Below are 14,537 nucleotides of genomic sequence, written 5' to 3'. Positions count from 1 at the left end.
TACAAGAGTTTAAAAAAAAATATTTAAGTATTGGAGTTAAAAAAAAAATTTATTAATTAAAAATCATAAGAATAAAATTGAAATTTTTTCGATAAATCGATAATGATGAAATTGTCATTTGCTATATATATATTTTATTTTATTTCAAATGCAATTATCATCAACGCGTTAAGAGACTGCGCCAAATTATTTCGCACGGCATTTTATTTATCTGCTAATGTCTCAGGTAAATTTTATTTATTTTCATATTAAAAAAAATTATTTTATTGTAAAAGATTAAAAATTTTTTTATTTTTTTTACCTTTACTTCAAGTCATTGAATGTAAGATTGTGACGATAAAAATGGACGAGTTAAATAGAAAAAAATTTCGCCTGTCCATAATACTCAATGACGCAATAATAGAATCATTAAATTTTTCAAAAACTGAAGGATTTTTAGCCAATGGTGAAACTCCAGTTTATTTAACGAACATTCATTCGTTAAAAAAAATGTTGGGTTCGAAAATTGTTGATGACTATAAATTCATTAAAACAACTATTGAAGAGGTATTTTATATTTGTTATAAAAAATAAATATGTAAGATACTGATGATCTACAACAAAATACGTACGTGATTCTGAAGTTAGCAGACAATTAGAAATTTTCCGATTTGTTTTAAATCCACAAATCGAAAAAAAAAATATTCAAAAAAATTGCACTTATAGTTTTTTAAATTTTCTACATGTGCATTTTTTTTTTTTTTTTTTTGTAATCGTCTTGTTGAAAATAAAAATCCAAAAATAATTGTCTGTTAACTCCAGTCATACAAAATACACCTTTTTTTCACTAAATTTTTTAAGTGTCCATTATACCCCCACTTTGCAACGATACTCGAGTAAAAAAGGTTAAAAAAATTTTTCCAAAAAATTCCATAATTATAAACTTCAAAATTTAAGAAAATTCTGAATTGATCATTTTTTGAACTGAAAAATTCAAAAGAAAATTTTCAATCTCCAGATCTCGTTCTTAAAAAATTCTTAGTCAAAAAAAGTTCATAATTTACTTCAGTCTTTTTTTTTCAATATTTTTTAAACCATCAAAATTTTCATCGTATTATTGCTTAAAAAATTCAGCAAAACGATCCTCAAAATTAGTCGAAAATTTTTGGTACAAATTTTATTTACACGGGTATCCAATCTTGAGAGTCCATTAACGATAACCATGACCGAATTCCCCATCATTAATAAAATACTACCCACATGAATTTTTCTTTTAATCTGGAAATATCAACCGCCATTTTTTTTCCAAAAGTTCCCATAGAATCCCCTAGAATGGGTCAAAAGCTGCATAGAATCCTACAGACTTGTGTTAGTTTTTAAGCGGCTTTTGACTCATTCTAGTGGATTCTATGCGAACTTTTGGATAGGGATGCCCGGTCTTATATAATTTTATAAATTAGTATGTTCCAGAAATCGGTGGATTTAGATTTTATCACAATTATCAAAAATCAGGATCGCTGATTGTATTTTTTAATAATTATTATATAAGTTTGGTGAGATATCAAATATTACATATAAATTTATAGAATATTACTTTACCAAAATAATATAACTACTATATAGATCTAGTACAATTAATTTTTGTAAAATCATTTTAAAAGTACGCTAAAAAGTGCCTATAGAGGGCAGTTAAGATGCCGTATTTCAAAACATTAATTATATATACATATCATATATATTTATTAATAAAATTTTAGGAAGGAAATATTGGCCCCTATGTACTTCGACGTTTCCCAGCAGAAGTTTTCAACGACCAAAATAAATATGTATATGCTAAATTAATTCGACCTGGTATCAATATATCCAAAATATTCAATGATTGTTTATATAAATTTTTTTCATTATAATATTTATAAAACGATGAGATTTTTACAGATCAACAGACGTACTACCGGAAGTGGGATACTCCGGTCGATCTTTCGATAATGCCTTACAATTTATTTTCGCCGAAATTACAAATAGTTAACTCTCAACTATTTCTTATAGTACACCCAAGTTCCATAGATAAGTAATTAAAACAATATTGCAGTTATTAATCACAAATTTAAAGAAACATCTTAAGTAAGTTTTTTTTTTAATCCAGTAAACCTCGGGGCGAATTGATGAGGATTATATTGATGTTCCACAATCATTTAGACATGTTTTTTGGAAATTTTACACTGCCGCAAATAAAATTAACTATCAAAGGAATACTTCTTCCAGATGTAAGGATTCAAAATATTTCTCACCATATCTACGCCTAAAATTTTGATTCCTGCCCTGGCTAAGGGATAATTCAGGTAAAAAGTATCAAGCCAAAAAAAAATTTTTTTTGTTAAGGGGGATAGCCACTGTGAGGATCGAAAAAATAGGTGATTTTTGGAAATTTTTTTTGACTGGAATAATAAAGGAATTTGGGGATCGGTTTTTTTTTGTTTTCTAAAGTATACATTGAAGATAATTCACCTAAATTTTCATTAAAAAATATCATGTTGTTACAAAGTTATAAGCATTTTTGTGGAGCAACAAAAAAATTTCCCCCACCACGGTGTCATCTCTAACTCAAAAACGGATTATCAGAAACAAAAAAACCAAACGGCGTTGTTATTTGTATGCATGTGGTTATCGTTCCACGTAGGGGATTTTGAAAATTTAGATTTGAAAAAAAATGGCGACATATTAAAAATTTTTTCGTTATTTTTTCTCATTTTTTTGGATTCAAACAGCCCTAAAAAATCTTAAAAATCAAAATTTGCAAAATCCTCTTCGTGCAACTTTAGCTACTGAATAGACGAATACGGCAAAAAAAAAGTTGCGAATCGGTTGATATTTATGCAAATTACAGATGCCACCAGTTCAAAAAAAGTAGTTTTGAGAAAAATGCATTTAAAGTTTTTAGTCGATGCAACGGTCAGTTGACGCGCTGTCACAAAAATGACTATAACTTGAAAAATATTCGGAATTTTCGTATAAAACTCTAGATACATATTTTTGAACATATAAACTTTGATTTAATAAAAAAAAAAATTTTTTTTTTGAAATTTCACAGTGGCTATCCCCCTTAATCAAAAAGTGACCGACATAAGACGCAAGTAGTGAACAAGACCGATAATTAGGCCTGCGTTTTCGAAAAAAATTCAGGAAAAGTCATATTTTTTTATGAGAAACGGAATGATAAAAATTTTGGGCGTAGATCTGGTGAAAAATAGTATACACATGGAGGAAGGTAGGACGTCCCAATCCGCGTGTTTATCATCCTCGCCTTCGGCTCCGGTAGGCAATTACACACTCGGGTTAGAATGTCCTACTTTTCTCCCATGGTGTGTAATCTACTATTTTTTTTTTTTTTTTTATTAATTAGATTAACAAACCAATTTTATATCAAGGAGATAGAGAACTAGATTTGGAATTTATAACTCATGTAACTCTGAAAAAAAGTTTAACGAAATTTTTGATCGAAAATAAAGATTATTTTCATTTAGAGCTGCATGATAATATATTTTTTCAATTTGGGTAAGTATACTTGTGTACATATAAAATTTATTACAAATATATATAGATATATATAAATATCAATATTTAATAGTATTTTCATTTTTAGATCATTTATAGGCGGGCTGATAGGATGTAAGTTTACTAAGCATTCAATAGTGAAAGTATAAAATTTTTTTTTTAGAATAATAAATTTGAAAATTATATAAGTAAAAAAACGAAAAAAAAAAAAGGAGTAACTTTAAATAATTTATTGTGAAGAAATTGCATATTGTTTTATTACTAACCCTAGTGGATCCGAATTACAGTAATTTATGGTACCCAGCAGAATTATCGAAATTTACGGTAATTTACCGTAGTTTGTGGCAAATGACGGTATTTTACTTAAATTACGGCAATTCGCGGCACTCTACCGCAAATAACCACAGAGTAAGAACAATATCGCAATTAACCGCAAATTTCGGTAATTTACAGCAGTTCGCGGTAAATTTCGGTATTTTATCGCGATCTACGGTAATTCACTGTATTTTACCGTAAATTGCGGCAATTCGCGGCACTTTACCGTAAATTACTGCAAATTGCGGTAAAATGTCGCAATTGCCGGACTTTAGGTAAATTCTGGCATTTGGTCGTAATCTACGGCAATTTACGGTATTTTATCGTAAATTACGGCAATTTACGGCAGATTATAACAAACCGTCGCAATTTACCCCAAATTACGGCAATTGACAGCAGTTCGTGGTAAATTACGGCAATTCACTGCAGATTATAACAAACCGTCGCAATTTACCCCAAATTACGGCAATTGACAGCAGTTCGTGGTAAATTACGGCAATTTACGGTATTTTATCGTAAATTACGGCAATTTACGGCAGATTATAACAAACCGTCGCAATTTAACGCAAATTACGGCACTTGACAGCAGTTCGTGGTAAATTACGGCAATTTACGGTATTTTATCGTAAATTACGGCAATTTACTGTAGATTATAACAAACCGTCGCAATTTAACGCAAATTATGGCAATTTACAGCAGTTCGTGGTAAATTACGGCATTCTATCGTAATCTACGGCAATTTACGGTATTTTATCGTAAATTACGGCAATTTACTGCAGATTATAACAAACCGTCGCAATTTAACGCAAATTACGGCAATTTACAGCAGTTCGTGGTAAATTACGGCATTCTATCGTAATCTACGGCAATTTACGGTATTTTATCGTAAATTACGGCAATTTACTGCAGATTATAACAAAACGTCGCAATTTAACGCAAATTATAGCAATTTACAGCAGTTCGTGGTAAATTACGGCATTCTATCGTAATCTACGGTAAATTGCGGTATTTTATCGTGATCTACGGTAATTCACGGTATTTTACCGCAAGTTACGGCAATTTGCGGCACTTTACCGTAAATTACGGTAAATTACAGCAGATTATGGTAAAATACCGCAATTTACCGTGATTTGGATCCGCTAGGGAAATAATGTCTTCGGTTATATTTAACTAATTAAAAAAATTTTTAATTATTGTTTAGTTTCTTATCCAACAATTCCACGGGCTTGTGAAGTCAGTCCAGTTTGTTATAAATTATTTGGAACCATTCATGGAGATTATCAAACCTATCATATCCTGCATCTCCAATATTTAGCTGTCCTGTAATTATATCCATCACTAATTAAATTCAACAGTCAATAAGTTTTTAAATTCCTCCAATTGAAATTTCAATTTTTTTTTTTTTTTTTTTTTTTTTTTTTTTTTCAAATAAAAACACTAGCAATTTTGGGGCCCCGTTTTCAACATGGGGTAAAATGGCCGTCGATTACTGACATTCGTAACCCAAAGGCTCTTATACCCCCCGCCCTCTTTTAAATATTACAGTAAACGAAAATTTGTATTTTTGTTAAAAAATTTCAATAGGAGAATTTAAAAAATAAATTTTTTAGAGCGAATATTAATATGAAAAACGTTACAAGGTATGGCACCAATTTCAATAAAAAAGATGAGGCATGTCCTGAAATATCCCACTCACAAGCAAGATATGTACTCTCGCCGCCATTGCTGTGGACTTATTGTTCGGTAGACCAAATGTCAAAATATTTTATGTAATAACATAATTTAAAAAAAAAAACAAAACATTTTAAATAAGTTCATACTTTGTTACAATATTATTTTTTTAGTAAACATGACTGCTCTTATTACAACAAACATAAACCGGATTTATCGTTGGATATAACAGACCCGAAGGATGATCGACTTCGGATGTCAATTGGGCTCAAGCTTTATGAGCAGCCTGAATACAGTCCAAATGTATGTATTTACTTAAATTTAGGAAAATATATCAAGTAGATATTAGGGAAGGCGGGAAAAATACGGAGATCTATTTTTGACAGACATTTGAAAAATTAAACCGAATTTCCAGTTGCCATTGAAAGGAATTTTTTTTTTCGGTGGGCAAAAGGGACCGGCCTCGAAATAAAAGTAATTAAAAAAAAAATGATTAATTAAATTTAAATGGCGATGAAAATACTGTATGTATTTTTTGTGAGCTACAGTATTGAGTTCACTGGAAAATTCCTGAAAAAAAAATTTGAAAATTAAACTAATTTATTTAAAAGAAATTTTGGGAATTTTTTACAAAATTTTGGAGTCGGTCCACTCTGGTTTTTCCCGCCATTTTCCTGTATTACAAAATTTAAAAACTTACTGTCAATTTTTTGTGTATTACAAGTAACTTTTTACTGAATTACAGAACAAACCGATGGATATATCACTAAATGTCTCACATGGAATGCAGACAAAAAAAGTGATGTGTTCTTGCATACCTTGAAATATTATCTTAGTTTTCTGCCCCTCGAAAAGTGTGTAAAAAAAAATAATTATAGACTCATAGAATAATATATTTAAATATTCATAAAATATAAATACTTTTCAAGAACTATCAATTTATTTGAGTTTGCGCTTACATATTTTATATATTATTACATATCCATTAACTATATACATTTCTTATAAATAATTAAAAGCAAAAATTTTAATCAATTAATTAATTAATTAATTCATCTGCTTGATTGAGTAAACGTGATTTCAACCATAAATAAAATTCTATTTCTCTTTCAAATGTTTTTTCAATTTTTTTTTTTATTAATAAATTTCGTTTAATTTTATTATTTCTCAGCATTTTTTTTAATCCTGCATAAAAATAACAATAATAATAATAATACCCTGGCAAATCTGATTTACGGTAAATTATAGTAATTTACGGTCTTCGGAATAATTACGGTATTTTACAGTAAACTTGCGGTAAATCCACCGTAAATTTGCGGAAATCTTGCGGTATTTTACGGTAAAAGTGCGGTATATTACTACAAATTTGCAGTAATATTACAGTATATCATCGTAAAAGTAGAAATTTACTACAGAATTACGGTATTTTACCGTAAAGTGAAATTTTAAACCGTTTTACGGTAAAAATGCCACAAATTGCGGAAAATTACCGTAAATTACGGCATTTTCCGGTTAAGGCAGGGTGAATCTACCGTAAATTTGCAGAAATCCTGCGGTATTTTAAGTAAAAGCGGTATATTACTGTGAATTTGTGACAATATTACAGTATTTCACCGTAAAAATAGAAATTTACTACAGAATTACGGTATTTTACCCTAAAGTGAAGTATTTCACTGAGTTACGGTAAAAGTGCCACAAATTGCGGTATATTGCCGTAAATTCCTATACTTTTTACCATGAATTGCCGTACTTTACCGGGATTCACCGTATTCGACAGTAGTTTGCCGCAAGTTACCGTAAAATGCGGCAACTTTGCAGTAAATTACGGTAATTTACCGTAATTTGAATCTGCTAGGGTAATAACAATAATGATATTAATTTTGCATTATATTGTATTTATCAAAAAAAAGAAAAATACTTACGGAATTTTTTGATATAAATATCAGAAGCTCCATTAAAAAAATAATGAAATTTTTTCGTTAAAACATTCAGAGTTTCTTCCATGTTTTCCAAAATTCCTATTACGGAATACCATTGCATGACATTTTTCTTTGCATTCTCTAATGACCATCTATTTTTAACACTAAAAATTAATTATTTCCATTAATATATTACCTTTATACAACCATAGTAATAAATCTTTACTATCATTATTATTTATTTTTATTACATACGCGCAGCGCGGATTTTGTCCACAAAAATATGAAATTCCTCCGTCATAAATTGCCGATTTATTTCTGTTTAAATATTTGACATTATTAATTATGTAAGTGATAATTAACAGTAGCAATTACCTGTTTGATAAATAAATATCCCGCGGATCTCGGACGATTGAAATAAACGACGGAGTTTGGCGGCCAAATTTTGAAAAATTCAAAAATCTAATATTCCCGTCAAAACTTAATGGAATCGCTTCTTGTTTTATTATATCTGTTATGTCTTCGACAAGAAATTCCTATAATAATAAATATGTATATATATGTACATATATATAAATATAGACAATTATTTTTAGTGAATTTCCTTTTGCTAAAATAATTAATGTCATAGAAAATCGATAGAAAACCCATAGGAAATTGATATAAAACAAAAACTTGTTGCTGTCATAGAAAATCGATAGAAAATCCATAGAAAATTGATATAAAACAAAAACTAGTTGCTGTCATAGAAAATCGATAGAAAACCCATAGAAAATTGATATAAAACAAAAACTAGTTGCTGTCATAGAAAATCGATAGAAAACCCATAGAAAATTGATATAAAACACAAACTTGTTGCTGTCCTAGAAAATTGATAGAAAACCCATAGAAAATTGATATAAAACACAAACTTGTTGCTGTCATAGAAAATCGATAGAAAACCCATAGAAAATTGATATAAAACAAAAACTTGTTGCTGTCATAGAAAATCGATAGAAAACCCATAGAAAATTGATATAAAACAAAAACTAGTTGCTGTCATAGAAAATCGATAGAAAACCCATAGAAAATTGATATAAAACAAAAACTAGTTGCTGTCATAGAAAATCGATAGAAAACCCATAGAAAATCGATATAAAACAAAAACTAGTTGCTGTCATAGAAAATCGATAGAAAACCCATAGAAAATTGATATAAAACACAAACTTGTTGCTGTCCTAGAAAATCGATAGAAAACCCATAGAAAATTGATATAAAACACAAACTTGTTGCTGTCCTAGAAAATCGATAGAAAACCCATAGAAAATTGATGTAAAACAAAAACTTGTTGCTGTCATAGAAAATCGATAGAAAACCCATAGCAAATTGATGTAAAACAAAAACTTGTTGCTGTCATAGAAAATCGATAGAAAACCCATAGAAAATTGATATAAAACAAAAACTAGTTGCTGTCATAGAAAATCGATAGAAAACCCATAGAAAATTGATATAAAACAAAAACTAGTTGCTGTCATAGAAAATCGATAGAAAACCCATAGAAAATTGATATAAAACACAAACTTGTTGCTGTCCTAGAAAATTGATAGAAAACCCATAGAAAATTGATATAAAACACAAACTTGTTGCTGTCCTAGAAAATCGATAGAAAACCCATAGAAAATTGATGTAAAACAAAAACTTGTTGCTGTCATAGAAAATCGATAGAAAACCCATAGCAAATTGATGTAAAACAAAAACTTGTTGCTGTCATAGAAAATCGATAGAAAACCCATAGAAAATCGATATAAAACAAAAACTAGTTGCTGTCATAGAAAATCGATAGAAAACCCATGGAAAATTGATATAAAACAAAAACTTGTTGCTGTCATAGGAAATCGATAGAAAACCCATAGAAAATTGATATAAAACAAAAACTAGTTGCTGTCATAGAAAATCGATAGAAAACCCATAGAAAATTGATATAAAACACAAACTTGTTGCTGTCCTAGAAAATTGATAGAAAACCCATAGAAAATTGATATAAAACACAAACTTGTTGCTGTCCTAGAAAATCGATAGAAAACCCATAGAAAATTGATATAAAACAAAAACTTGTTGTTGTCATAGAAAATCGATAGAAAATCCATAGAAAATTGATAGAAAACAAAAACTTGTTGCTGTCATAGAAAACCGATAGAAAACCCATAGAAAATTGGTATAAAACACAAACTTGTTGCTGTCCTAGAAAATCGATAGAAAACCCATAGAAAATTGATATAAAACAAAAACTAGTTGCTGTCCTAGAAAATCGATAGAAAATCCATAGAAAATCGATAGAAAACAAAAACTTGTTGCTGTCATAGAAAATCGATAGAAAACCCATAGAAAATTGATGTAAAACAAAAACTTGTTGCTGTCATAGAAAATCGATAGAAAACCCATAGAAAATCGATATAAAACAAAAACTAGTTGCTGTCATAGAAAATCGATAGAAAACCCATGGAAAATTGATATAAAACAAAAATTTGTTGCTGTCATAGGAAATCGATAGAAAACCCATAGAAAATTGATATAAAACAAAAACTAGTTGCTGTCATAGAAAATCGATAGAAAACCCATAGAAAATTGATATAGAACAAAAACTTGTTGCTGTCCTAGAAAATCGATAGAAAACCCATAGAAAATTGATATAAAACACAAACTTGTTGCTGTCCTAGAAAATCGATAGAAAACCCATAGAAAATTGATGTAAAACAAAAACTTGTTGCTGTCATAGAAAATCGATAGAAAACCCATAGCAAATTGATGTAAAACAAAAACTTGTTGCTGTCATAGAAAATCGATAGAAAACCCATAGAAAATCGATATAAAACAAAAACTAGTTGCTGTCATAGAAAATCGATAGAAAACCCATGGAAAATTGATATAAAACAAAAATTTGTTGCTGTCATAGGAAATCGATAGAAAACCCATAGAAAATTGATATAAAACAAAAACTAGTTGCTGTCATAGAAAATCGATAGAAAACCCATAGAAAATTGATATAAAACAAAAACATCGACTAAATTTAATTATAAAAAAAAAGTTGTTATGTAATAATTAAATCATTTTTAATTAATTTCGTACAACTTTCACTTACTGCCATCTCTCAACTGTTCTATATATATTACATATACTTAAAATTTTGCAAAATATATAATCAAATCTTAATGACAAAATTTTAAACATTATTCCTAAAAAATAATTCAAATAAAAGTTTGAATTCCAATAGCTCATAAACTACTGAGTCTACAAAAAAATTTAAAGAATACTTTTTTTCAGGAAATTTAATTCTCTACAAATTCACTCTTTTACATTTTTGTCATATTCTCAAAAAATAACTCAGAATTTTGATTTTAAACTCCCCAGTTTTCCCTCCAAAAAAACTGCGACTCCAAAAATATTTTCCAGCCTTCAAATTAAAATTCTGACTAAACCATCAAAAATATGACAAATATATATCAGTACTTTTTTATAAATAATTTAATTTCCTACAAAAAAGTTCCTCACAACTTTTTTCCTAAGTTCAAAATTTCGCGCTCAATTTAAATTCAAAGTTTCATAAATAAAATTTCTCAATTTTTTATCATTATTATCATTTATATTTTTAATAAATATATATATATTAAATATATACCTGTTGTAATGGAGAGAGAATCTTATCATAATTTCCCGAAGGTATTCTTATATGTTTGAATGCATTATATCCTGATAAATGTTGCAATATATAGACTAATATTTCCGCACCTGCACCCGGTACTCTAGTCAGCATAATAACGTGGTCATTAAATTTAGAAATTCCATCAGTTCCTAGTTCAGCGAGTGACGGAGTGACCATTCTATGCACTGTCTAATAGAAAATGAAAATTTCAAAATAAAAAAAAAAAAATTTAATTCAAAAAAAAAATTTATTTACCTGAGCGTAATAATTTGAATAATTCATGTCATTAATAAACTGATGATTCATATTATAGACGAGTAATAATACTGTGAAAATAATTGAAATAATTAACAAACTTTTTACGCGACGCATAGATATTTTTTTCAAAAATTTATGTGATAAATTACAAATAAATAAATAAATAAATGAGTATTAATTTCATTTGTTAAATTATTGAGAGCTACATGTAAAGAGTATTGTGTTCACAGTAATACTGAAGAGAATGTCAGTGGGTCAGTAAACGATCCCCACATCATTGCAAAACGTGTGGGAATCTTTTGTGTATAATTTTTTTTTTTTTTGTTATTTTATTTAAAGAGATTTGAGAACTTAATAAAGATGACAGTTCTGTTTAGTTTTATATTTTTTATTATTACTGCAGTGAGAAATAGTAAAAGTAATTTTTTATTTTTTTAATAGTCTAATTAAAAGTAAGATCCCATTTAAGAATGCAGTGAAAGTTGCATTTGATGAGTATGAGCGGAATAATAATTAAAGAAACTGTCATTTAAGTATTTTAGGGTAACAGATTTTTTTTTTAATCTACTCTAGAAAAAGATTTCGTGGCGCAAGAAAAAATTTTATTATGAAATACAAAAATTTTCTTAATTAAAAAAATTTCTTGGCCCAAGAAGATTTTTTCTTGCCTCAAAAAGTTTTTTATTAGCTCAGAAAATTTATTTTTCGTCCCAAGAAAATTTTGGTTTTCAATTCGTACTGCAAAAAATTTTCTTGAGACGCGTAAAAATTTTTTGCCAAGAAATCCTTTTTTTCTGTGTATGAATTGGCCGTAAAAAATTTTTTATTGCATACCTCGATAGTCTATAGCTTCAAAAAAATAAGATATTAAAATTTCCTGTGCATATCTTGAATAGTTTTTTTGAGTTGCAGCCATGAAGAGTAGCCGCTTATCGGTTTTCGAAAATGAATTTTTCAAAATCGCAGTCATAACTCGAAGACTCATGACTCGAGTCGTACCATGAACCTCCAGTTTTAAGATCAAATCACAAATGTAATTTTGCCAGGCCAAAAATCGTAAAATTTTCGCGCGAAATTTGAAATTTTTTTTAAAAACCCCGCCATTTTTTGAAATTTCAAATTTTTTCTTAGCCCGAGGGTATGGTACAGAAATTACCTTCTAGTTGAATAGACTTTTTGGTTTTTTTCATTTCCGGTACTAAGAAGGTCGCTATCACTGCAGTGGAGGACTTTTTTTGGAGCCGCGGGAGATTGTGAATAACTCGTTGAATTTTGAATTTTTTGGTCCAACAATTTTATCTTGTATTCATTATATATCCACAAATATATCCTCAAAACATGAAAACATTCCATGCAGTAGTTTTCTTTAAAAAAATTCTCAAAAATCATCTTTTTTTCAGGCCTTAATAATAAAATTTAGATTTTCTGAACGCCAGAAAAAAATTTCATTAAGAAATTGGGTAGATGTACCGTTTTTGGTCACTTTAGGGCCAGTTTTAGACACTTGAAAAACTAAAATAAAATAATTTGTCAAAGACCAAATAATAGAATCAATTTTTGGAATATATTTAAAAATACTTCTATCCCACTGTTAAAATGAAAATTTTATTTTACACTTTTTTCATTAATTAAAATAAAGGATTAAATGTCCAAAAATGGTGCAGTGGCCACAAATGGTACCTCTACTCTATAGAGGTAATAAAAAAATACGAATTTATTTATTTAAAAATATTGTTTATTTTATCACGTATTTTTTCTTCTACAATTAAAATATCCGAAAAATATCAAATGATTTACAATCATTTTTTTTTTTTTTTATAACTCCATAAATTTACAGTTTGTTAGTTATATATACATATATATCTAAAAATAATTTTATTTTCCTTACAAAAAATATTTATTTCAAAATAGCGAAGCGATCAAATTTCGAATTTTTTTTTTCACTGAAATATTTAAAAAAAAAAAAATTATTCAGTATTTACTTTTTTTAAAAAATATATTTTTGATTGATATTTTTTTTAGTCAATAATTATTCATATAAAAAATAATTGATATTAAATTTTTTTATTTATTGTAATCCAATGATATTTTTATTTTATTGTATGACAATATAACTTAATAAAATAATAATTATAATTATAATATATATTTTATATCTACACTATTTATAAACCATTATTGTATTGTCGTATCGGAAGAGTTATTTATAATAAATATATGTGTAGCAAAGTAAATAATACATGATTATTAGTAATTATTATTATATATAATTGTCCAGTATGAATTTTTAAAAAAAAGTATTCAAAAATTTTTAAATGTATAAGTAGTAAATAATACAATTATTTATTATTATCATTAATTTTGTTGAAAATTTTTTAGAACAATTTTATAATCTGTCTTTCGTATGAAAAATATTTATTTTCAAAAATATATACCAATATGATATATATGTAAATATATATATGCGGAAAATATATGTAACATATATGTGACGTACTGTTTTTTTGTGCGAATATATATATATATTTGGGATATATATTGACATATATGCCAACATAAATATCACCGCATATGTGTGGCATATAATTTTCACATATAAATTTTTTTACGCGCGAATATTCAATTTGAAATTCAAATTGTTTATGATATCGAGTTATAGGAACCATAAGTTTCCTGTAGAAAAATACCCATGTAGAGACGTAAGTGCGTAAATTTTTTTTTTTTTTTGTCGAGTGATATAGATTTCATGTGTAGATACAAAAAAATTTTTTTTACGCGGGAATTTTAAATTTGAAATTCAATTTTTTTATGATATCGAGTTACAGGAACTATAAGTATCCTGTAGAAAAATACCCATGTAGAGACGTAAGTGCGTAAATTTTTTTTTTTTTGTCGATTGATATAAGTTTCATGTGTAGATACAAAAAAAATTTTTTTACGCGGGAATTTTCAATTTGAAATTCAAATTATTTATGATATCGAGTTACAGGAACCATAAGAACGTATCCGGTAGAAAAATACCCATGTAGAGGCGTAAGAAAGTAAATTTTTTTTTTGTCGAGTGATATAGATTTCATAAAACATTTTTTGCCTCTATGACTTCCGGTACTTATCCCAGGAACCATAGAGCGTAAAAAATTTAAATGAGTAAATAGTAAATTGCA

General features: G+C 27.8%; 2 protein-coding genes across 2 annotated transcripts; one reads left to right on the top strand and one right to left on the bottom strand.

The window, feature by feature from the left end:
- Nucleotides 1-336: 336 nt before the first annotated feature.
- Nucleotides 337-6,596, top strand: LOC130674529 (uncharacterized). Its single transcript, XM_057479881.1, has 11 exons — nucleotides 337-546; nucleotides 1,440-1,532; nucleotides 1,737-1,830; nucleotides 1,915-2,047; nucleotides 2,123-2,243; nucleotides 3,380-3,531; nucleotides 3,620-3,645; nucleotides 5,048-5,168; nucleotides 5,487-5,615; nucleotides 5,691-5,820; nucleotides 6,263-6,596. Exons 1-11 carry the CDS (start codon nucleotides 343-345, stop codon nucleotides 6,338-6,340), a joined length of 1,281 nt encoding a protein of 426 aa, XP_057335864.1. The 5' UTR covers nucleotides 337-342; the 3' UTR covers nucleotides 6,341-6,596.
- On the bottom strand, nucleotides 6,491-11,588 carry LOC130674531 (uronyl 2-sulfotransferase-like). The gene is made up of 6 exons (XM_057479882.1): nucleotides 11,371-11,588; nucleotides 11,092-11,304; nucleotides 7,812-7,972; nucleotides 7,692-7,754; nucleotides 7,440-7,600; nucleotides 6,491-6,702 (listed from the first exon to the last, which is right to left on the bottom strand). The coding sequence occupies exons 1-6, from the start codon at nucleotides 11,485-11,487 to the stop codon at nucleotides 6,557-6,559; spliced, it is 861 nt and encodes a 286-aa protein (XP_057335865.1). The 5' UTR covers nucleotides 11,488-11,588; the 3' UTR covers nucleotides 6,491-6,556.
- Between the last annotated feature and the right edge of the window lie 2,949 nt (nucleotides 11,589-14,537).

The sequence above is a fragment of the Microplitis mediator genome, chromosome 9 (genome assembly GCF_029852145.1).
Source record: "Microplitis mediator isolate UGA2020A chromosome 9, iyMicMedi2.1, whole genome shotgun sequence".
NCBI classification, from domain to species: Eukaryota; Metazoa; Arthropoda; class Insecta; order Hymenoptera; family Braconidae; genus Microplitis; species Microplitis mediator.
Note: the sequence above shows the minus strand (reverse complement) of the source record. Positions and strands in the feature narration are given on the sequence as shown.